Source organism: Lepisosteus oculatus, chromosome 11, assembly GCF_040954835.1.
Source record: "Lepisosteus oculatus isolate fLepOcu1 chromosome 11, fLepOcu1.hap2, whole genome shotgun sequence".
NCBI classification, from domain to species: Eukaryota; Metazoa; Chordata; class Actinopteri; order Semionotiformes; family Lepisosteidae; genus Lepisosteus; species Lepisosteus oculatus.
The window spans coordinates 38968665-38992492 of record NC_090706.1 but is presented as its reverse complement, the minus strand read 5'-3'; the positions used below and the strand labels follow the sequence as shown (position 1 = coordinate 38992492).

At 44.5% G+C, this 23828-nt stretch overlaps 2 protein-coding genes across 2 annotated transcripts; both read left to right on the top strand.

Moving 5' to 3' along the window:
* The first annotated feature begins 210 nt into the window (after positions 1–210).
* Positions 211–6350, top strand: tmed9 (transmembrane p24 trafficking protein 9). Its single transcript, XM_069196218.1, has 5 exons — positions 211–397; positions 1171–1271; positions 1656–1781; positions 2500–2646; positions 3251–6350. Exons 1-5 carry the CDS (start codon positions 250–252, stop codon positions 3398–3400), a joined length of 672 nt encoding a protein of 223 aa, XP_069052319.1. The 5' UTR covers positions 211–249; the 3' UTR covers positions 3401–6350.
* A 917-nt stretch (positions 6351–7267) lies between these two features.
* Positions 7268–15629, top strand: b4galt7 (xylosylprotein beta 1,4-galactosyltransferase, polypeptide 7 (galactosyltransferase I)). Its single transcript, XM_069196217.1, has 6 exons — positions 7268–7921; positions 9887–10219; positions 11327–11552; positions 12164–12247; positions 12952–13056; positions 14289–15629. Exons 1-6 carry the CDS (start codon positions 7869–7871, stop codon positions 14442–14444), a joined length of 957 nt encoding a protein of 318 aa, XP_069052318.1. The 5' UTR covers positions 7268–7868; the 3' UTR covers positions 14445–15629.
* The last annotated feature ends 8199 nt before the right edge of the window (positions 15630–23828 follow it).

The window sequence follows — 23828 nt, the reverse complement described above, 5'->3', positions numbered from 1 at the left end:
CTGTCGAAAGCCTCAACGTGGAGTATTACAAGCACACCTCAGAAGCAAAGGGGTATGGTCAATAGTCCGTGCTTCAAACGTTTCCTTAATACGTCTTTAATTTTGTGGCGTGGCTAAAACTACAAATACCACAATCCCCTGCTCCCTGTTTGGTCGACCGTTGATTGGCTGCTGCTGCGGGGTTACGTGGCATTGCTGTTCTCGCGCAGGCGCACTGAGCTTTACCTATTTTGTCACCCGGTTGTGAAGATGGTGGCCGTGAAAATGAGTTTTAGCATGTTCTCTCTGGCTCTCTTAACTTTTCTTTTCGGCTCTTCCTCCGCCTTGTACTTCCATATCGGGGAGACGGAGAAGAAATGCTTCATTGAGGAAATCCCAGACGAAACTATGGTTATAGGTAATTTTGAGGCGTCCAGTAATTCAGCATTCAGATTAGGTGATCAGCCCTCCCAACAAGCACTGCTGTGTTGGTCTCAAAACTTTAAACAGTTCAGGATCCCCTAAGCATGGCGCAAAAATGTTTTTTTTTTTAATTCAGAAGGAACTTAATTTTATAGCACGTTGCATCATATGCATAGCTGTTTTATTTTTCTTTCCTGAGAAGGCACTTAGTGATTGTGTGACGTGCCAGTAGCTCTGGCCAATTTCCTGAACTCGTCCGACTAAACCGGTAGTTGCCGTGTTTTTGAAATGTGGACCTGTGGCGACTGTCATATGTACCCCCGATTCGGTGGGGTTGTTGCTGAGCCTTTTGGCTAAACTTTCCTTGCATCGCACTGTAATATACAGAGAGCTGGGCAGTAGCCCATGTCATGTTTTCTGAACGCGTTAGTAGTTCATATCACTTGTTTGTCTCGATCGGATGTTGTTCGCGCTCTTTAATACAAAATATCAGTTTTGGGGCTCATCTTTAATTTTCGGGACTCCTCTACACACTGCGACTAATCGTTATTGCTTCTTATGGTCTTGTCTAGAGACCGACCATAAAGTTAACCGGAGAACTCTGCTCATTTTAAATTGCTTGGCGTGGTTTTCTCATTTAGAGACCCTCCCCATCAACAAGCCCTGAAAGAATTAGCAGAGCACACCTTAGTCGGTGACCCCGAGCCCCGTTAGCACCGCCGCTGCAGGTTAGCTGGTGCATTGTAAGATATTCCCTTGTACTTGCAGGCAATTACCGGACGCAGCTGTACGACAAGCAGAGAGAGGCGTACATGCCTGCTACACAAGGCCTGGGGATGTTTGTGGAAGTCAAAGACCCAGATGAGAAGGTATGTCCCTTGTCAGTGAGCTTCTGTTTTGTGCTCAAGACAAATCCGCCTTGTTTTTTTTGTTTTTTTTTTTAGACATTTGCTGTCGCATCCGAGCATAAGAGTCGAAATATTGAGGTGGGGTGGGGTGGGGAGGGGCCATTCCAGATTTTTGCTTCCGATTCCCTCTGCAGTCCAGACCCGGTTTCCGATTCCGAGGCGGTGAAGGAAGAGTGGGAACTGGTTTGGAAGCCGGGAGATGGAAGCCGGGGATCGACCGTAGTCCTGGCTAAGGAATAGGTTCATCGGTACGAGTTTAAACTCTGCCGTTTTGGGGTGGACAGTCACGCCTGTGTCCACTGACCTTCTGTGTCTCTGTGTCTCTCTCTCTCTGTGCTGTCGAAGGTGATCCTCTCCCGCCAGTATGGGTCTGAGGGCAGATTCACGTTTACCTCTCACACTCCCGGAGAGCACCAGATCTGCCTGCACTCCAACTCCTCCAAGTTCGCGCTGTTCGCCGGGGGGATGCTGGTAAGGACTGCGCGGGGGTGTACGCGTTCATACAGCCGCGGCTTCCTGCCGCATTATCGCTGATCCCACTGATCCCACCACTGGGTGAGAACATGAGAGTGGTTCTGAACGAGAGGAGGCCACCTGGCCCCTCTAGTCTGTCCAACAGTTGCCAATCGAGCCAAGAGCCTCGTACAGCTGTTTCTCGAGAGGGTCCACGAGGTGATCGTGGGCTGGCGCAGCAGAGCCGCTTGTCTCATTCAGAGGTCCGTGGTATTTCGGTTCAGTTCAGAGTTAGAACTCACAGCTTGCTTTTCCAGTGAGTGTTGGAGAGTAACGCAGCGTTTCAAGATCTGTTGTTCCCGTTCCCCGCAGGGTTCCATGAAATTCAAATTCTTTATTAGTTGTCTCGGAGAAGCTTCCCGTAAGCTTGTATGAGCTCAGTTTTGACTGAAAGCTTTCCCTATGAGTGGAAAAAGTATCTTGTGTCAGTATTCTGGTATCTTTTTAGCCCTTACATTTCCCCCTGGCCTTTGCCAATCATGACCTCCTAATAACCCCCCTCTCTGAACTGGCTCCATCACTCTGCTCTCCTCCCTCATTACCTGTAAAGCGCTTTGAGCTTTCCAGAAAAGTGCAGTAGGAGTGTAAGGAATGATCATCTCTCGCTGGAGCTTATTAGTCCCGCTGGGAGGTCAGAGTCCCGCGATGGTCATCGTCTCCCCTTCCTCTGTCCCAGCGGGTCCACCTGGACATCCAGGTGGGTGAGCACGCCACGAACTACGCAGAGATCGCCGCCAAGGACAAGCTCACCGAGCTGCAGCTCCGCGTTCGGCAGCTCATCGAGCAGGTGGACCAGATCCAGAAGGAGCAGAACTACCAGAGGGTGAGGCTGGGGGGGTCCATACCTGTGGTCTTGCCTTGCCTTTGTGCATCTATCATAAGCTTCAAGAACTGAATATGAATCTGGTCTCTATATGTGGAGTTGGGTGTAGACCAGTACAGAGATTAGGGTATAAGGGTTTCATCAAGTGCTTTTCAGCTACATTACTTAGCTGTATGATACCTAATCCAATAAAGCATTTTCTGCTTGCTTCTGCTACCTGGAGAGTAAACAACTCTTCTACCTTCACCCCTTTTCTTTATATTAAGTAGAACATGTCCTTTGACTTCACATTTTTCCCCTCCTTTCATTTGTGTTGATCTGTAGTTTAACCCTTAGCGTGCATCTGTATCTCTTCCCCTTGACTCCTGTTTCTGAAGCGTGTGTCTCGCAGGGGTTTTTGGGGGGTCTTTTTCAGTCGCTGGAGTCGCTAGACTGCACAAGCATGCAGCTTGGATGTAACCGTCGGCGAACATCGACAGCTAGAACGAAAGCTTTTCACTGCCGAGACTGGAGATGACTTCTTGGGGTGGGTGGGGGTAGGAGACGTCACAGGCCCCGCGGCGGGGGCAGTGAGAGTGACACTTTTCCCTGCTTCTCTCCACAGTACCGCGAGGAGCGCTTCAGGCAGACCAGCGAAAGCACGAACCAGCGGGTCCTGTGGTGGTCCATCATCCAGACTTTGATCCTGGTGGCCATTGGCTTCTGGCAGATGAGACACCTCAAGAGCTTCTTCGAGGCCAAGAAACTAGTCTAGAGCGCCCTCTAGTAGTGTATTTATGAATTGTCAGGTTATGCAGTACAAACAATAAAAAAGGTGATATTGTTATATATTTTTCCCCCAAATAAGTTGAAGTGTAGGATAATTAGGCAACCTTAAAACTAAGGATTATTTTTAACATGAGATTATATCTCATGATATAGATGCCTGTGATAGATCCTCTGTTCAAAATATTTTTTCTTCAGTAATTCTACCAAATCATATCCTAATGGTATACAATTGCTACATCAAATTTCTAAAACCTACTTTGATATTTTGATATTCTCACAAAATGCCAAAGTCTGTGAACTATCTGTTCATTGTTTTAGTGTTTACAGTACTTTCTTCAGCTGGATATATAAAATGTTTTTTGTTTAATGTAATTTGGCCATGCTCCATTGTAATGTCCTTTAAAGCAGTTCAGAATCAACCTTTTCAGATGACTGCACCACTTAACCATGCAGTTTGTCTTTGTAAGGTTGGTTTGGTGTTAAGTTGAAAAGAGGTATTGTGCACTGCAGTACTGGAGCACAGCAGGACAGAGATCCTGGACCAAGATGAATAATCCTTAATGTCTCAGGCATATAGTGATCTGAAAACGAATGACTTCAATTTTGTTTTGTTGGGCAACCATTTTGGTGCCTTTTAACTGTTACAGGATTTGTTTTAAGGCCACTTTGTACACCACAGTGTGGCATGAGAGGAGCACCTGACTCAGAAATGCCTGTTGGCAAAATGATATCCAGTACCGTCTCCCTGTACTGTTTAGCTAGACATGGAGATTATTTTTGTAAGAAAGGGTTAAACAGCCATCAAGATAACATAGACATATTACAATGCAGAAAAGTAAAAATTGGAGCTTCTACGTTTTTACAGTGAAGCGTGTCCACTTAAATATACAAGGTACAAAGACATCCTGAAGATACCTGGTGAGCTTTTCTGTTAACCCATGGAAGAGGTGCATCATAAGACTTTACTAGCCAAGACGGCCATATACTGAGAATCCTGTACTCAAGCCCAGTGATTTAGTGATGCGGTATTCCGTGTATTATTGGTCTCGTAAAGTCTTCAGTATAAATCTGAGGAATTCATTATTTTTTTACTCATCTGGTAGTGTCCAGGTATGGCTGTTAAATGATGCGGGATGCTGTCCAAGACCTCTTTACAAGACCTGGTCAGAACTATGGTATTTAAACCAACATTAAATTGCATTAGCTGTATTATACATCACAGATACAGGGCAGCGGATCTAGACTCCCACTGCACATCAGTTTGCTCCATTTCAGCTTTTATGAGATGCAGGCTCCGAGGCAAGAGCACTGCACTGATGGTCTTGTGGCGTGTAATACTGTATTAAAACCCTTGCTTTCTGCTCCTTCAGTACCGTTTGTTCAAGTGGCTGAATTGCATCCAAAATACGGAACGGATTTCTCTTCGTTTGGATAATCATTTAATCTGTGGGATCGGCTGTTGTTTTTTTAAGTAAAATTATCTGAAATGCTCAGTTGCTCTTGCAATCTTTGTAAAATCAAAGGGAAACAGAACCGCTGAAGGTCAAGGCATGACGACACAATTACTGTGCATTTCCCATAAATGTCCTGGAATAAAATATTATTCTCATCTCTCTATGGGGTGTGGAAGGTAGTACAGAGATTAGAGTATAAGGATCTGGGAGTCTGTTTTAGTAGGCAGTTACTCCAAGTGCTTTTCAGGTACATTACTCAGCAGTATGATACCTAATGCAGTAATGGGTTTTCTGATTGCTACTGTTACCCACCTTCACCTTGTTTCTTTTTATTAAGTAGTATGCATCTTTGAATTTCACATTTCTTTCCTTCATTTCCTTTCTTTTGATTTACAGTTTAGTTCTTAGGTGCTGTTTTGTTTTTACAAGGGTTTAAGTCTGGATAAGGTGTCATTTCAATCTCTCAGATGACGCTGGCAGCCCTAGATTAGATTTGAATCAAAGTGATTGTGTTATAGTGCTCTGTTTATGTGTTTGATTTGTTTCTGTAAAGAATAGCAGGTTTAACTTTGTGATCTGGCTTGGAAGATTATGGGATTTGTATGCTGTCTCCAAATCTGTCCGGCATTCACTGCTTTGCTCCTCCATGAACAGTTTTCTAGAATAAAGCAGGGTCTGGAAAGATGTGCAGTTGTAACTCCAAGCCTTTAGACTGGGTGGGAGGACACTAGTGATGAGAGACCTCTCCAGTTCATGTTTACTCCCAGTCTTGTGTTCGTCACAAGCCGTGGTCCTATAGTGTGAGACATACTTTCTAAATCTTTTTTTATTCATCTTCTTGACGTGGTTTAATAAACATCCAGATTCCTTGAAGATTTTCGTGTTTGTCTGTATACAGATGTTTCAAGTGCTGTTTTTATTTACTGCTCCCAAATTGTTTTTCTCCTTTTTTTTTCCACTCAAGTAACAAGATTGCTCGGACAGATTAAGAAATAACATACATTTTCGGGCATAAAATTAAGACTCAAATCAAAATAAGATAAGAACTGAGTTTTGGAACTGCAAGCTTGTATTTAAGGAACCATCGGGTTTTTCCCTAATTTAGATATGAACAGACCTGAAATTGCAATACTGTTGAACACTTGTTTTTCTGTATCATCAGTATTGTTTTTATAAGAACGTGTCACAGAACTTGAAGTGGATTGATTTTCTGTGAAATGGCAGTTGTTTCAATTTTTTATTTTTATTTTAGCTTCATGAAATGTTTAAAACCACTGGGCTCTTAAATGCTGTATGTTGGTAAACTTCAGCTTGGTTGTTTTTCATTACTGTTCTGTTTGGGTTTTTCCCCAAAACTATTAATTAATGCAGACAATGGGTTTTAGTCAAAGTTTTGTCCACATTTTCCTTTGTAAACCTGAAACTTCTATTCATGAATTTTTTTTTGATGCACTGAGAAATAAAAATCTCTCGTCCATTGTCCTTGCGGTTTTTTATATTTTCAAAGCACATGGTATTCACCACTATGTTTGGTTAACGTTAGACATGCCAAACAGTCCTGTATCTGTCCTAATTTTAGGAGTTCTAAAGCTCAGGTACATTTATTAGGTATGTTCTGAGATTTAAATCTCACTATTGTAGTTCCTTCACATACGTTCTAGCATCCCAGTGAATTAAATCACATCCAAAACCAAATCACAGTGTGAAAGTGCACTTAAAACCAAGTAATGGAGCCTCTTCTTTACACATAGAGTTGTGGGAGTGTGGGACAAGCTACCCAGCCATGCTGTAGAAGCTGATACCCAGGCTTCTTCTAGGAAGCTGCTGGGTTGGATCTGTGGGTCAGTTTCTCACATGCACGACCTAAGTGTTTTCTTGTTGCTTTGCCTAAAGCAAAAGGCACCCTCATAAATTATTAATCATAACTAGATTTTGCTAGTATAGTGTATAGCTTCATTATACTCAGTTTCTGTGGTTGTTTTGCTTTATTGAAACGTACTTATCTATTGGTACTCAATGACTCTTTTGTACTGTATGTTGTCCACGTTGTCCTGAAGTTTGTTGCATTTTTTCATGTCTGAAAATAATATGCGTGTAATTATACGTGCGTGCACATACTCGAGTGTATGCTGCTCTCTTTGGATCTTTCTCATCTTCATGTCTTCATTTCTTTGAAGAAATCGAACTTAAACGGAGCAGTCCTAATGTTGTTTGACAAAAGCTTATACGTATTGCGTGTCCGGAACAATTCTTCCTTATTTCTTCAAACGCACAAAATGAGGAGAGTCGCAGGAGATATGTTTAATTGTGTAGCATTTCGTTGGGTAAAGATTTAACGCGTGTTTTAGTCGATCGAGTCCTGTCGTACTAGGAACCTTTGTGTACTACTCCGGGTTTCCGGGAGGGACAGAGTTCAGATGGAATGCAGTTGAAATCAGCCAGCGTGTAGAATTGCCGTCAATTATTAGGTGTTGTGGAATAAAATTGCGTTTGTTAAAAAAAAGGAAAATAATGTAATTCCATATGATTTGAGTCAGATCGTAGTGTTTCGCTGGACGCGTCGAAATTTCTCGATCAGTATCAGTATAACAGATTAGGTGCATATGTGTAAGTGAATTTAAATGTAATATGTGGAAATGGTATAAAGTTATGGCTGTCAAGACACCTATTTCTTTCTTAGATGGAGAAGAAAATGTCTCATTCACCGAGTAAATGTACGTTTCTTTCATAATGCTACCGTGGCGTTGTCACAAAGAGGAACACGTTTGGTGACTACAAAAATATGAAGGCAAACGGAAGGAGATACAAATCTTTCAAATGATAAAAGAAAAGGAAATCCACAGAAATGGACAAGTTCAGCTTTAGAAAAAAAAGAGGTCGCCGATAAGTGTCCCGATACTTTTAGGCAGCAGTACTAGCAGTGGTGCTTATTACAAGGAGTGACCCTGCTCCCGTTTCGGAAAGCGAGTTACAGGGCGGTCAAGTTCGAAGTCAGCGGAGATGATGTACTCATCCCGGAGAAAGCCTGTGCTTTATTTCAAAGAAGACAGACGGTAAGGACAGTCCTCTAGCCTGGGGGCGTGTTGGGTTCTGCCACAGTCCGAACATTGAGTGCATTGCATCGAAACAACTGAATTAATTGCTGTTTTTTGTAAGAAACTACTATTAAATAAACTGTTGGAAGGCAAGGATGGGGGTACACGGTGGTTGATGTGACCGGTTCCTAATATGATTTGGCACTGCAGTTTCTCTCACCTCTGGCCAGGCTGGCTTTTTAAGTATGGCTTCATACTAAGAAGCCCGATTTCTAATATCTTGAAATTTCGGACACTTTTCAAGTTGAAGACAGTGGTGCGGAGATCACGTTTTATTGCTTATGTTTGTTATTCCTTTTGTTTCTCTTGCCATATCGCCGGAGTATAGTTCTTTTGTTCTCTGTGTATTTTTGTTAACTTGTTTCGTAGCCGATGCCAAAGCCAAAGGATTGTAGCGCCTCAGGGGCGTCCTTTGTAAGTAAAACGATATGCCTGACTTTTGTGTCTACTGGCATTGCACAGCATACCTGAAAGCAGGGTCGTACACTTTTAGTTTCGTGATCTGTTCTTAAATTCGGAATTCCGCAGAGGCGTGCGAAGTTATTTATATCACTTTTTTTGTGTCGACTCCACATTCATGCAAATCGTTTTATGTTCTTACCACGCAATTTCATAAAACCCGAAGTTAGCGGAGTGGGTGGTGATAGCACTGGAAAATGAACTTTCTGAATCTGTGTCTCATGAATATTGAACAAGCTCTGCTGTTTGGGCGCACTGAAAAAAAAAATCTTTAAGAAAGTGAAACGAGTCAAACAAGTTGTGACCCGTTCTGGTCCAAAGCTGAAAACCGCACGTATTCGGAAAGTACCCACACCTTTTGTCAAAGGAACAGGCGATAACAGTATACGTTTTGCCATTAACGCGGAAAGTTATATTGAATTTATCTGCTTCTGCGGTATTCCCACTCTAAGCTTTTTCCTGGAGACAGCGCTTGAGCACTTCGGCATGAACTGTTGTTGGTTTTCTCCTCAATCGGAGTTGGTGACAGCGTGCTGAATGTAGCCTATGGCTGTTAAATTGCACAGTGGCGCCATTCAAGACGTCTGAACGACGTGTTTTATGGCCAGACCAGCTCTGTGTCAGGGGTGGGTGCAGGGGTCTCAAACTCAGCTCCTGGAGGGAATATTGTCTTCCCCATTTTCATCCAACCCCATTTATCAATTAAATATGAGCCTGGTTATTTTACTTTGACACCTGTAGGGTTGTTTCTTAAGGTCTTTTACAATGTCTAACCGAAAACAGTCACTTCATCACATTCACGTCTTCAGAAGTACACCCAACCATAAAGCACCGTGGGGCCAGGTCAGAAATCCGACCCTCAGGCAGTAGGTAAAATAATCGGATTTGCCGTGCATCTGGGAGCTCTGCCTGGAATGGAAACCAGGACACACCTTGCGCTCCGAGAGCTGTGTTTGACACCCCTGCTCCAGAGGCGTCTTTCAAGTTACGCCTGATTAAGCCCTGGAAAACACAGCTGAGCGGTGCAGGGACGTCATCACGGTGTGAGATGGCCTGAAAACCAGACGCAAAGGCAGCTCTCAAGGACCCCGGGGTGCCTGTGCCTGTGCCTGCCCCTGCCCTAGAAAGAGAAAACGTTGATGGTGCTGAATCCAGTGATTGCACGTCGGATTTGAAATGATCTTGAGGGATTCATTCATTAATTCGATTCATTAGCTGGGCACAAAAATGTGAAGAGTATTGTGCATGCAATGCAAAAAACAAAAATACTGTACCTGGCTAGTTTTTCTTTTTAAGCAATGAAATGACCTCCAGTGTGCCCAGCTGTGGGCACACCTTTTTGCATGGGCTTGGTTGTTCTAAACGTGGTGTGGTGTGTGTGTGCTGCTGAGAGGAAGAAAGAAGTGGCAGGCCTGGGCTGTCGGACAGAGGTGAATGCTGCAGCGCTCTGTGTGTCTGGTGCAGGTTCCTGGCCAGGAAGTGCAACGTCTTCAAGCTGTTCTGCCTGTGTCTGGTGGTGGTCCTGGGCTCGCTGCTGTGGCTGCAGCTCAGCTGCTCCGGAGACATGGGCAGGCCGGGGCTGGAGGAGGGCGCCCTGCCCCGCCAGCCCTGCCCGCCGGACCGGCCGGCGCCCCCCGCCGACGACCCCTCCTGGGGTCCGCACAAGCTGGCCGTCCTCGTCCCGTTCAGGGAGCGCTTCGAGGAGCTGCTGGTCTTCGTGCCCTACATGCACGCCTTCCTCAACAAGAAGAGGATCCGCCACAAGATCCTGGTCATCAACCAGGTGGACCACTACCGGTAAGACCGGTAGTACCGGTGGGGCAGAGGGTTTGGTTCAGGTTGTCGTGGCTGAGCTGCACAGCTCTGCCTTGTTGTCTGTCGATAAGGAAACAGCGATAAGCTGCAGACAATCCATAATGGAGCCCATATAAACGCATCCAGCTCAGGGAGTCTGGCTGTGTGCGTCACGCAGGGCCTGATGTGTACGGTCATGTGGAAGTGTGTTGCATGTTTGACTGATTTAATAGTGTTGTGGAAAAATTGCATTCATTTTGGGAGTGCCTTTTTTAAAATGGCAAGGCTGTCGTGTCAGTGTCAGTATTATGTGTTATCTGTTATCTGCGCTTAATGCTTTTTCAGGAAATAGCTGCATTCTTCTAAGCTGCACATTGCAAAATTATTGCAAGAATTTTGCAATGTACTGCACCCCTCCTGAGCCACGCCACTGCTCTTGAAAATGCTACAGAGGTCGTGACGAAAGTCCGATCCCGTAGCAGTAAGTTACACAAAAGCACCTTGAAAACTCTTTTCAAGTAAGACTTAAGAGCCTACAGTGTCTGCATTCCTGTTTCAACTTGGACAGAGATGCTGAAGCATGGAGAATAACCGAACAAGTAAAGGTTGATTCCATGCTGAAAAGGAAAGAAAACAGACACAGTGTTTCGGCTGTAGAGCCTTCTTCAGTTGTCACACTTGTCTCTTCTCTTTTCAGCATGGAATCAACCTTAACTTGTTGCTTTGTAGGTACCTACTTGAACTTCTGTGGAGAATTAGATTTCTGTATTTTGTGGTCTTGCAGAATGTTTGGCAACAGATGAAATGCTCCTGCTTAACTCCTGCGGATAAAAGGGCCTGAGGTGATGAAGGACTTTGTAAGCCATTGTAAAGTCTCTCCTGTCGCCCCGCATGTGCGAGGGGAGGGGCTCTCCACGCGTGCCCGTGGGGGGCTTGCGCCCCCTGGTGGACACCGCAGGTGGTGCGGCCCCCCTCCCGATGAAGTCGTTCGCGGATCACGTTCCCGCGTGGATGTCTTCTTCCAAAAGGCTTTTCCCCCACGGGCGTGGGCGCGGCCCGGCTTCGTCCGGCAGGCCGGCTCACCCGGGGCCCCGCCCCCTCTGCCGACAGGTTCAACAGGGCGTCCCTGATCAACGTGGGCTTCGCGGAGAGTGGGAACGACACCGACTACGTCGCCATGCACGACGTGGACCTGCTGCCCCAGAACGAGGCCCTGGACTACGGCTTCCCCGACCGCGGCCCCTTCCACGTGGCCTCGCCCGAGCTGCACCCCCTCTACCACTACAAGACCTACGTGGGAGGGATCCTGCTCCTCACCAAGCAGCACTACCAGATGGTGAGACCCCCCCCCCCCTCCCAGACAGGGAACCTCTTTTAATTCGAAACCTGAAAGTAAATGGAAAGATCAGGAATGGAGCCACACCGCTATTATACGTGAATAGAACTGTTTGGTTCGCCCCCCCCAAAAAAAAAATAGAAAATCGTTGTGGGCGTTTGTGTGTTTCCTTTTATCTGTATGAGGGAGAGGTTAAAGAGAAAAAACGTTTTGGTTTGGGAACGTTTGTAAGTGCATGACGTCCGGGATTGAATGCTATGAGCCTACGAACGTTCCCGAAACCAAAACCATCTGTACCTGTTGAGGCCCAGTGAATCGTTCTGGGCACTGGTCCGGGGCCGGGGCCCGTCAGGATTGCGGCGGGCACCGGGCCTGAACTCGTGTCCGAGGGTTTCGCCTCTGTACCGCGGGGCCGCGCGGAGCAGGAAGTGTGTGGGGTGGATCCCGGAGGAGCTCCGGCTCGGAGCCTCGGGGAGACGGCCCCGCTCGGACCGCCATCCCCCGCGGTGGGCTGGGGTCCCGGTCCGGCTGGTGCAGTCACGGCCCGATCTCGCCCGACGAGCGGCGGGTTCGAGCGCTGGCTTTTACCCCTCCTGGTTTTTCCCTTTCAGTGCAACGGGATGTCGAACAGGTTCTGGGGATGGGGCAGGGAGGATGACGAGTTCTACAGACGTCTGAAAATGGCAGGGCTACAGGTAACCTGTCTAACTTCCATCTGTTCGGTTGTGCAGCCTGCCTTGTGAACATCGTCTGATAAACCACAGTATCGGACAGATTTGGAATAATGATGGATTCCTCAAGGTCAAATACAGTATTCCACACCTCTGAAATGTTTACAAGTCTTCACACCTCGTGTTTTTTTTCAAATGCTACTTTTAATGGCTTCCTTTGAAAACGTCGGTTATTTGCAGCATGTAATATGCTGTAGATGTCTTCAGGGATCTGTGAAAACACACGGAATGACACCCAAATGTTCTGCTTCTCGCCATGCTTTTCCAAGGCCAGACTCCTGGAGTGTGAAAGAGGACGATTACCCGTTCATCTATTCTGTCTCGCTAGCTGCGCGCCTTGAAATTTGTACAGATTCTTTGACAACTTACTCCATTAGCAAGAAAAAGAAGACTAATTCTATAGCAGTTGGATGGGTGCATGGTTCAGAGACCTTTAGACATATCAGCTAAGGTACTTAAGATGTAAAAGAGCAAAATATGTATAATTTTTTCCATCACCCATGCTTTTTTTCTTCTGTCAGCTTTTAGTTCATAGAAAGCAGAAAATCCCTCAAGCAACACTTTCCTCTTCTGACTCTTATGCCTTGATGCTGATCTTTCCTGACGTACCAGTTTCATTGCCGTAGTTTCATCGCCCCCTTTTCACTCGCGTTCTTGTCCAAATCCAGCTTTTCCGCCCGAGCGGAATAACCACGGGGTACGAGACATTCCGGCACATCCACGACCCCGCCTGGAGGAAGCGGGACCAGAAGAGAGTGGCGGCGCAGAAGCAGGTAGGCGCGGCCGTGCCGTGCGGTGCAGCGCCCCGAGCGGCCACTAGGTGTCGGGCAGGCGCAAGAGCAGCCTGCGAGCTGCGCTTGAGGTGAATTGAACAGGGCGAGAGGCGCAGCACACTGAGCGAGGGGAACGTTATCTGTCCAGACAGGGAGTCACAGGGAAAACTTGGAAGGCATGCATCAGTTCAGAGAGGGATTAAATTAAAAGGTGAAAGAAACCCACGCACTCCTGTTTTTAGTCCACCAATATCAAGCAGCATCACAACAAAGTCTAATTTTATAAAGCTTTCAGAGGAAAATGTTTCATTGCCAGTAAGCAAATACCTAGATACCTTGCAAGACACCTTCAGGTGCCCCTTACGATAACAGTCTGTGTCTCCCCAGTATTTCCTCCAGGTACAGTTTACTTGAAGACGAATACAGTTTTACATGGTCGTTGTCATTGTCAGGCGGCTCCTGGATCTAACTTTGCTGCTGCTTCTCTTTCTTACTACAATGCCACTTTGTCTAGTTTCAAAATTAATCATCAGTTTGAGCACCTAACTTTATTCATCACCATTGAAATAAATATTGTAGTACATTCGGGACTAAAACATAGAATTGCTCGTTAATTTGGTGTGACAATCTCCAATTGTGCTCTTTCAAAAGAGGGTTACAGACAAAATATTCAAATTTATATGGTAAGCGTAACCTACCGTAAGGAAAAATCTTATAATGAAATAAAAACACAAGGGAGGCAATCTGTGTTTAAAACACGTCTGTACTTCTTATAATCAGATAAGCAACGCTCCACTCAGACTGAAAAACATTTTGGATGATCGTACGCTAGATAGTGGTGCCTTCAGCAAAGCCGCTCAAGCAACTTGGAAATGATCAAACAGATATTGCATTTTTTGCTAATTTTTTGTAAATATCAGGAAAGAAATTTTTGCAAAGGCCAGCTACTTAACTTACTGTACCGAAACCTTTGACTGGAGGGGAGACTCCTGGGAAAGCCAAGGCTGCTGCTGGCAAGAGGTGTTAGAGGGGCCAGTAGGGGGCGCTCTAGTTCTGCAGTCTGTGTGGGTCCTAATGCCCCAGTATAGTGGTGGGAGCAATATCCTCCCCCTCTTTAGTAAGAAGAAAGTCTGCAACGATCTGTGTGCTCCAACAATTTCTGTGTGAACAATCAGTGGATGTACAGTATGGGGCTGAACATGTGATTCCAAGCGCACGTCTTTCCCGCCCAGGAGCAGTTCAAGGTGGACAAAGAAGGTGGGCTGACGAGCCTGCGCTACAGAGTGGACGCCCGGAAGGAGCTGACGATCAGCGGGGCGCCCTGCACCGTGGTCAACATCCACCTGGAGTGTGACCAGACCGAGACGCCCTGGTGCCTGCTCAGCTAACAGGGTGCCGTCCCAGGGTGCTCTGCCAGCTGGTGTCGGCTCCTGGAGAGCAGCTGCGGACTGCATGCAGACGTTCACAGACGGCACCAGGCCGGGCAACGGCCAGCGTGGACAGAGCAGTGTTATAATTTATAAAGGACTTGTATTCTTTTTTTTTTTGCCTTTTTTTTTTTTCAATCGAGGGTCAATTGCGACGTAGCTGCCTGGTTCGAAAACTTGAATCGCGAACGGTAGAATTCGGTAGTCGGTTTGAAACGGCGAAAAACCTCAGTTCCTCCTCCGAAACCTGCAGAGTTTTATTTTTGTGAATTGGTACAAAGTGTCACGTTGGTTCTGACAGGGCTTAGTAAGACATTTTAGCTTTTTTTAAGTTCAGATATCTATTCAAGATGCATTACTTGGAGTGACCATCCCCTCTTCCCCATTAGGGAAATAGCACATCTTTTTGGATTTGCTTCAGATCTCTGGAAATGATATGATCTCTGAATGTGTTCCACTACAAATGCCTTTTTTGCCTTCCCTGCAAAGCCCCTAAATGCACTTGTACTATTTCTCAATTAGTGTCAAGTGTCTTTAATTTCTTTTCCCTTCAAGTCCAGACACTGGACCACTGTATCTTCTTCCAGTCCGTTGTTGGGAAGGTTTAACCCAGTGGTTCCCAATCCTGGTGCTGGTGTCCCACACACAGCGGCTGGTGTTTCCATTCCAGCCCACCTTCATGAGATAACTGAGGCCTTGGTTGATCTAAGAACTTGCTTCATTGGAATATTTGCATTTTTTGCTAGGCACAAGTTTGGGATTTTATTTCACTTACAAAACACGTCGATTGGAGCTCAAGCGTGTTTTAAGAGCTGGAAGCAAACAGTTGACGTGAATCTTGTACTTTTAAGTCCACGAAGCGTTCGACTGCGTCACTGCGTCTCGTCTGGAACAGAAACCAGCAGGTGTGGGGGGCACCAGCAGGACCAGGTGGAGAGCCGGTGGGTTAAACCCTGAGAGATGGCCTTTTTCTTTCGCAGACACCAGGTAAAAACTGTTTGCTTCCTTCAGACAGTAGATTATTACATGGTAACAAGACATGTATTTGCACAATATTTATATAAAGCTGAATTACAAAGATCTGGGATGTGTATGATCTTTTTTACAATTGGTTTTATATTAAAATATGTCTTTGCTTATGAACAAGCCATGAATCCCTTTTCTTGTATAAGAGGAAGTCCATTCTAAGGAGGGGCTGACTCTGGTAGGTTTCTGAGCTGCAGGGAGTGTATTGGAATGGAGATGCAAATGGGATGGGGCATCCAGAGCAAACATCTGCTACTGCAGCCTGCCACGGAGAATCACCAGGGGGGAGACCCGAGTAGCTGAGCTAGTCACGGCTTCCATAGTGGGACCTGAAAAACCGTTCTAAAGCTGTTAAATATCTCTAGTCTCTAGTTAAACTCTAGTTAAGGAAGGTGGAGTGGTGGCTCTGTGGCTCAGGATCTGCGTCTGTGGCTGGAAGGTTGCCGGTTCAAATCCCGCGGCCAGCAGAGGAATCCTACTCCGTTGGGCCCCTGAGCAAGGCCCTTAACCCCAGCTGCTCCAGGGGTGCTGTATAAATGGCGGACCCTGCGCTCTGACCCCCAGCTTCTCTCCCTGTCTGTGTGTCTCATGGAGAGCAGGCTGGGGTCTGCGAAAAGACAAATTCCTAATACAAGAAATTGGCCAATAAAGTGATCTTATAAATAATGCAAATAATAATAATGATAATTATTACTTTCCTGTAGTGCTTTTCATCCAGAAACCCTTCACATGTATTCACCCACCCTGCCCTGCAGCTGTTCTGCAGCAGGAGTGGGGAAAGTGCTTCGCCCTCTGGGTCGAGGGGAGACGCCGAGTGGAGCCAACGAACGCACGTTGATTCCTTCGACTGGGCGCTGAGAAAGGGGAACAGCCCTTCGTTCAGCCTGTGTTCGGCTGCTTGTAGCGCGTTTTTCCCAAGCTGCTGGTGAAGCTGTTCTTTGGACCAAGGAACACTGAGTCGGCTTCATCAGCCAAGCTATGTTGTGGGGGGTGGTGGTGGTGGTCCCGACTACATTCTGTGCAAACCCGTGCCTCCTGTTCCCCGTCCTGTATGAAGATCCACTGTCTGCACACCCCTGTTCACTGTTGGGCCACCTGCTGTCCTCAGGGTCTGCAACTTTTCTTTCAGGGTGTGGAATACTTATCACACGGCTCCTCAGCTCATTCCTTTAACAACTGCCTGTCTGAGTCCAGTTGGCCCCTTAATCGTCCAGAACTATTTTTCGGGACTGTTGGGCTGTTTTCTTACCTCAGTCTCTAGTTTCAATAATTCCCTGTTCGGGGTCTAGTTTTGCCAGGATATTTAGCAAATAGAACCTTGTTCAGTCTGTCCTCAAGTTAATGAACAGATTCCAAGTTAAAAATAAATTAAAAATAAGGAATTATCTTGTATGAGAAGCTTTTGATCTACATATCGTACCTGACAGCAGAAGAACTGCTTTAAAAATTTGGCTATGTATCGGTACTTCTGTGGGCGTGTTTTTGCTCCCTCTGAGGTGCCGCTGCTACAGCATGTCGTAATGAAGGCCTTCCTGAAGTACACTTAAAGCAGCGCTAGGTGGCACTATTATCCCAACGCATTTTACTGCTGGATTTTGCCCTTGATGTTATGCGCGTCTTTTAGACGCAGTTGGAAGGAATCGATTAACGCCCCACCGGTTTTATTGGAAGAGAATGGGCTTGTGAGGACAAAAATAAATCGTCATAAAAATCTCGGCGATGCTTCCTTCACCTGCAGTCGTTGTCTTTCTCTGTTTGAAACGGCGAGGTTTAGCCTGGCTTGTTGAAAGTTCAGAACCGAAGGACATTCCGTTTAATTATTTGTGGCTATTTGTGTAGGTGCACAGTATGCTGATGTAAGGTAAAGTCAATTTTGATGCTCCACTACAGAAACACTGGGCAATTTATTTCCTACATATTTCCTTCATAAAGGTGCAGCATGTGTTTCTAGTTCTTAATATATTGTATATATTGAAAATCAAATTAGTAATTTGTTTGAGGCGAAAACACTTAAGAAAGGAGAATCAATTATCTCAATAATGAGACAAACATAATAAAATATACACTAGAAATACTGAATAGATTATTTTTAATTAACAAGTGTGCCTTGACAAAGATATACAACTGTTTTTAAACACAATGGGGTTTTTTTTCTGAAGGCTGCCGGATTTGTAAAAGTCATTACGTGTTTCAAAAATTGGTTAAGGTCTTGAATGCCTGAACATTTGACTTTGCTGTGAGAGGTTCGGGCTTAATTCATTGTCCTGAACGTCAACAAGCCCAATATATATATATTTTTTTTAGACATTTTAAATGTGCTGTGAGCTAAATCTTAATCGTTCGATCGCTTTTCGACCAAACTTCTACTACTGATGTTTTTGTTGTATATACTCTCGTGTAATTCAGATCTGTATGCTTGTTTGAAGTGTAAAACACTTGCAGTTTACATGTCTTACTTGCAGGAACTCGCTGTCCAAAGGTTTAGAAAGCTGTAGACTGGATAGAACTCCATAATTACTCTACCCTAATTGTGGACGATCACAAAAAAAAAAGTGGAGGTAACTTTAATAAAACGTCTCAGGTGGCCAGGGAAATAAATCAAGTACATCATTAAACGATATTACCGTTCTGGCACTTCATTTTCCTCGACACGTTTTCGCTTCATCGGTGCAGTGACTCCAGATCCCCCCAAAGTCTTAATCGAAAGGTTACAAAGTCGTTAATGACCGATTAGCGTTAGCGTTAGCCTACCTGAAACGCCACCCTAATCAAGCGTTATACGGTAATCCCTTCAAAGAGATTTGTCGCCTCTATTGTACCAGCGGCCCAGGAGCACACTTCAAGACTCCAGTCAAACAGGGAATAAAGCCCGGGTCACAGCACTGAAACTCCTTCACTCCAGGCGGCGGACTCAACAACTGGCCCCTCTGAAGAGCGCGGATCTCGGAGGATGGATGAATGCTCGTCCGTTCCCAACACCGCTGGCTCCCACCAAAGTTGAACAAACTGGGGAAACGCAGGAAAAAAACTCAGATTCGACGGCATGCCTAGAGGAAGACCCACCCAGTGGCATAGTGCCAGCTACCCAGCCACGGTTTTCTCTGCGTGACCTACAGACAAGAATATTTGCAGCCGTTTGCACGCAGAATGCAGAAACTGCACAGTCACTGCGCCTCAAAGGTAAGAACCTTTCTTAGGTCACAACGTTTCGGCCGTGGAGCCTTCTTCAGGTGTTTCACACCTTTGCACGATATTACAAAGCTGTGTCCATATTAAAAAAATATATATATTGCTGTCAGGTAACAGATATATTGCAATGGAATGTCCTGCTCAAACAGGCCAAAAAGACCATTTTAGTTTTCAATTGAGAATCCGCCGTGGAGTCTTGATTCGAGTATTCAGAATCCTAAAAGGGACTGACAAAGTCAAGCATGGGGACGTCTTCAGCATGAACAGGGAGACATGCCTGAGGTCCGAGGGAACCTACAGCAGGCTCAATGGGCCACATGGCCTCTTGTTCGTGATCTTTCTCATGTTCTTAACGCCCTAATGCTTTAATGGCTGTTGAACGGGAGGAGAATGACACAATTCACAGCGGATGTCTCAGGGTCTTTTTCGTTTATTGTCATACCATTAACGTTTTTGGGTAGCTTTTTGATTAGATTCTTTATTAAAAATGTATAGGTTTTTTTTCTTAGATCTGTATCTGCCTTCAGCCTTGACATGAATAAACCTATTACTTGTTCCTTTTCTTGAAGAGGGTCTGTAGTTGCTTAGCCCCTAACAAATGTCACGGGCTGATATTTTAAATGTTATGGATATTCTACATTCTGATCCATTTTTCCACTCGATTAATAACACGCATACCTACTGCTCCTAGTTCCTAATAGGTGGGATTTATCGCAAGAGCTAAAAGCACTGTTGCAACAGGTGAGCGTTAGTCCATTCTTGTATGTCAAAAGTCACAGGGGTGTTGAAAGGGCACTTTTCTGCTATTTTGTTCAGGGTACACAAGCGTCAAATCCATATGAGCTTGTATGGAGACAGGGGCTGACCCCAGCAGCAGCAGAGAGGTTTGGGTACAGTTTCTATCCCTTAAGCCACATCACTTAAGACAGTATTGATTTCCTCCAAGCCAGGAGTGGCCAGGTAACGGCTGACACCCAGCAGTAGTTTCCTCTGACATCCTTTTCACTAGCTGGCATTTATGTGTCATTAACTGCCAGGTTAATGGCAGCTGGGGAGGGTCTGTCAGTGCAGGAGACATATTTCAGTTTAAAATGCAATTACCCAAACGTATTGCTTTGACTCTAGTCCATAGCTAAACTCACAAACAAGCACCCTCCCCCCTCACTCCTCCATATAAAATAAATGATCTAGTCTTTGGGTGTTGCCGTGTGAAATGTGGAGAGACGTGAGGAGGTGTTCAATCATTTTTAAATCTTTGATACCTGGTAGACAATCATAATTGATTGCTATTTGTATTTTTAATTCTTTCATTAAGAGAGATCAGTGGATTACAAATGGGTCTAACACCTTATAATCAGTGTCCACAGTTGCCTTGTAATTATGCATGAACCAGAGCACGACTCCCAACTGAGCTCGTTTTCTCTGTACAATATTTTCTACATATACAGTAATTAAAGCAAGAGAAACAACTGTGTAACTGAAACATTATTATCAATAGTAACAGAAATGAAGAAAGATAGTTATTCTAGGTTTCCCACTACCCTAGTCTCAGTGCACATTGCTATGGTTTTAATTTATGTAGCACACACTTGACTGTCTGCTGATTTTGCTTGTCAAGAACCACATGGGCACCATCTCATTTGGATAAGGTGGAAATAAAATATGTACAGGACATTCATAGAAAAACAGAATGACTTCATTACAGCGACAATGTGTCATTGGAATATCGTTAGTTAGTTTTACATCTAGGCTAAGTGAAATTCAGCAGTAAGAATGCAGTGAGTTTGATCTGTTTGACTGACAGCTTTTCTGGTCTGTCGCCCATTTTTGTTATTAGCACTATTAAACCCAAATTTCACACGTCATCAAATTCACAGTCTCAGTGCTAATATGTTCCTTCAGCTGCATAATGAGATTGTATATTGCATTTTTTGGTGAAAACATTTGAACAACTGTTATTTTAATCATTGTGAGTCACATACAGAGAATACATGGCACAAAATAATAAAAATCACGATAATGTACTTTGGAGTCATCCCCATTAAAAAATGCCTGTTTTTTCTTAAAAAGATAAACTGTCATGGCACAATTGACAACTAACTGCTGTGTGATTGACAGATCCACTCATTCCAGAAAAGAGTCAGGGGAAAAGCTTTGAAGTGCATAATGTGGTTTACCAATCCGGTCTTGTCTAGATGCAGGTTGAGAGTTCATAGCTTACCAGCCTCAGCAACACTTACTGACAGTTCTAAACACAAACTGTTCATTTAGTAAAGAAGAGACTATTTTTCATTCCTACAGTCATGATTCAGGGCAGCAGTGTTTTTGTGTCCTCTCCTCCTCAGCTCCCAGTTTGAAGTGGTCCCTCTGAGTATAGCACTCACTGGAAAACAAATCTCTGGGCAACATTGATGATTGAATTGAAATTGCCTTTATTGCCCCTAAGGGAATTTGGCTTGTCCAACAATTGAATGCTTTATGCCATAATGGATTTAAATCCTGTCTTAGTGTTTGTGAGCACCTGGGTGACTTTACACACCATGATGCTAATATTGTAAAGGAAGGGTGATTAGGGGCCAATTATTTTGAAAAATAAAATATAATCGAATTTGTTTGTGCAAATGCTCTTTGGACTCCATTAACATGGAAAATAAAATAGCATTTGCTCTGTGGGTCAGCACTGCCCCAGTGAGTCTCTCCTCTTTGCTGTATATTTCCCAGTTTCTTTCTGTTTTGTGGTTCAAAAAGAGCCTCGTGGCTCATGAGAGGATACTGTCATTATGACTGTCATCTCACTGGTAGCTAAAACACAGCAGAAGACAAACCCTTCAGACCATCTCATTACTCAGATCACTACACCAGGAACTCACCAATTGCAAACCTCCAGAAGACACTGGAAGTGTGTGGTTAGCTGGACACAGGAGGGAATGTTTTTTGTAAGTAGGTGGTGTGAAGAAAATGAGCAATGCTGTATTGTGTTACTGTGTGGGAAGGAGACAATTAAAGCACATCTGCTCCAATACCTTGGACTCCTTCAAGTGTGCCTGCAGTGTTTACTAAAGATCAGGGAGGATCTGTACTGTATAGCTGATACCGCCTTTGAAACAGGCCAGCTTGACTCTTAAGCGGAAAGTCACTGAAATGTGTAGGCAAAACTCCAGAGCCATTAACTTGTTTCTCAGAGGGTGAAGGTATTGCCCCCAGATCTGAGGACTCGAACACAGGAGTATAAATATTACCTTTAGATATTGCATATTGCCTTTCGGAAATTATTTGTTTTAAATAGTGAACCTAAGTTTGTGTTGGGTAGCCCAGGACTACTGCTAATTGGTGTCTGTGAAATCAGTGGGAAGACGGTGTCTTCTGTCTTCAGAATTTCTGCCTGAACCGATAGGGCCCAACAAAGGGCCAATGTCGTTGTATCCTACTGTTTCCTGAGAGAGAATTCAGGCCCATTTCTTAACTTCCAGGTTTCATTCCAGCAGGGCTCTGTATTACAAATTCAATTCAATTATTAATACATTAATCCATTTTCTTAAATTAGGCCTTTTTAGAAGTTTTTTTTTGTCTTTTTCGAAGTTCGACAGTGTGGGAAATTAGCCTTAACCCTAATCTAAGGGCTGATCTTCGGAACTCTCATTGACTGGACGTGATGCTCGAAACATCTTAGAAATTGGAGACCACAGAAAACAAGGAAATTTCTACAGGTAAACCAGCTGCAGCATCGTCGATGGGCAGCCTGTTAAAAGTTGTTCACACCTGCAGTAGGTACTGTTACATTCGTTCCTTCGGCCCAGATCATTGCAGGATCTCTTGTCCTCCTAAGCCATTAATTACTGGATCGATCATGGAGACTTGAACTGAACTATGAATTTAAACTTGTTATAAATGAGAAGAAACGGTATAGGAAACTGCAAATAATTGAAAAGGATTGTTTAATTAAGTGAGCGACAACTCAACTCAAAATGAAGCACCAGTATCTTAAGGACCAAGGCCGAGTGCTCTGGTTTGATGGATCACTTGAAATGACCGGCAGTAATAACTTCCCGGCATATTTGCACTAGGGGGCGCTGTGTTAATAGAAAGTATGCTGTCCCTCCGTACACCGTTATCCGTATGAACAAAATAATCATTGCTCATATTTATGGCATTCCTAGAGGGAAAAAAATAGCGATTGAATTTGATCGCATTTTTTTTTATTGATTGTAGTATCCTAGATATATTTTATATATATATCTGACTCCCAAAGAAAGCTCCACAGCCGAAACGTTGTGTTTCTTTTCTTCTCTTTTCAGCAGGGAATAAACCTTTAAATATTGTATATATCTATGCAAAGCGGGAAAATCTAGAAATTACGAATAATAAAACGATTATTATTATTATTATTATTATTATCATTAATTTGATGATGATGATGTGCTTACTCCAAGCTAGCCCGGAAGTATCCTGACTCCTAAGGCTTGCACACCTCGTGGCGTCCACGGCGCTGTGACGTCATGCCGGCTCCTGGACACCCGCGCGGTTTGGTGTACCCCACGAAGCCGCGGCCACTTAAAGAAAAATAACACTAAAAACAAAAAGTACGACACGACCTCGAATAAAACCTGAATGGGCAGGTAATGACTGTGTATAATCGTACAAAAAAATGGAATTGTAAAAGCCCCCTTTTTTTTGTACGCACAGCTCAGTGAATACCTCATAACATTCAAAATCAGTTGCTATTCAGGCTAAGAATCATAGTGATCCTCTACCTCAGCCGCGCTAATTTGGCTTTTTTTTAAAAACGTTAACAGCCTTTGTGCAGCCTCGCACTTCGCGAGACTCCTAATTCTTTTTGTGCGTGCCATTCGATTAAAATACAATTTTGCTCATTTTGCCCGCTCGATTCCTTTTTACAACTCGAACCCCCCCTCCCAAAGAAACTATCCATATATAATTGTAAGAAGGAATCTCCACGCTGGTGCTCCACATTCTGCGAGGTTTCGAGCGGCACATTTCCAGGACTCTTTAAAGAAAGACTATGGCCGTAAGCTTTCCTAATCCCCTGTTCTGTTTTTTTTTTATGACCAGTAAAATAGCTAACGCCGGTTTAGTAAGGTGCCCTCTTTGTGTTAGGGCTTAACATCAGTT

Excerpts from the sequence above, each read along its gene's own strand:
- tmed9 (XM_069196218.1), top strand. The coding sequence starts at position 250 with ATGGTGGCCGTGAAAATGAGTTTTAGCATGTTCTCTCTGGCTCTCTTA. Across the intron at positions 1,782-2,499 it reads TGTTCGCCGGGGGGATGCTG|CGGGTCCACCTGGACATCCA; the intron begins GTAAGGACTGCG and ends CCTCTGTCCCAG. Across the intron at positions 2,647-3,250 it reads AGGAGCAGAACTACCAGAGG|TACCGCGAGGAGCGCTTCAG; the intron begins GTGAGGCTGGGG and ends TTCTCTCCACAG.
- b4galt7 (XM_069196217.1), top strand. The coding sequence starts at position 7,869 with ATGATGTACTCATCCCGGAGAAAGCCTGTGCTTTATTTCAAAGAAGAC. Across the intron at positions 7,922-9,886 it reads TATTTCAAAGAAGACAGACG|GTTCCTGGCCAGGAAGTGCA; the intron begins GTAAGGACAGTC and ends TGTCTGGTGCAG. Across the intron at positions 10,220-11,326 it reads AACCAGGTGGACCACTACCG|GTTCAACAGGGCGTCCCTGA; the intron begins GTAAGACCGGTA and ends CTCTGCCGACAG.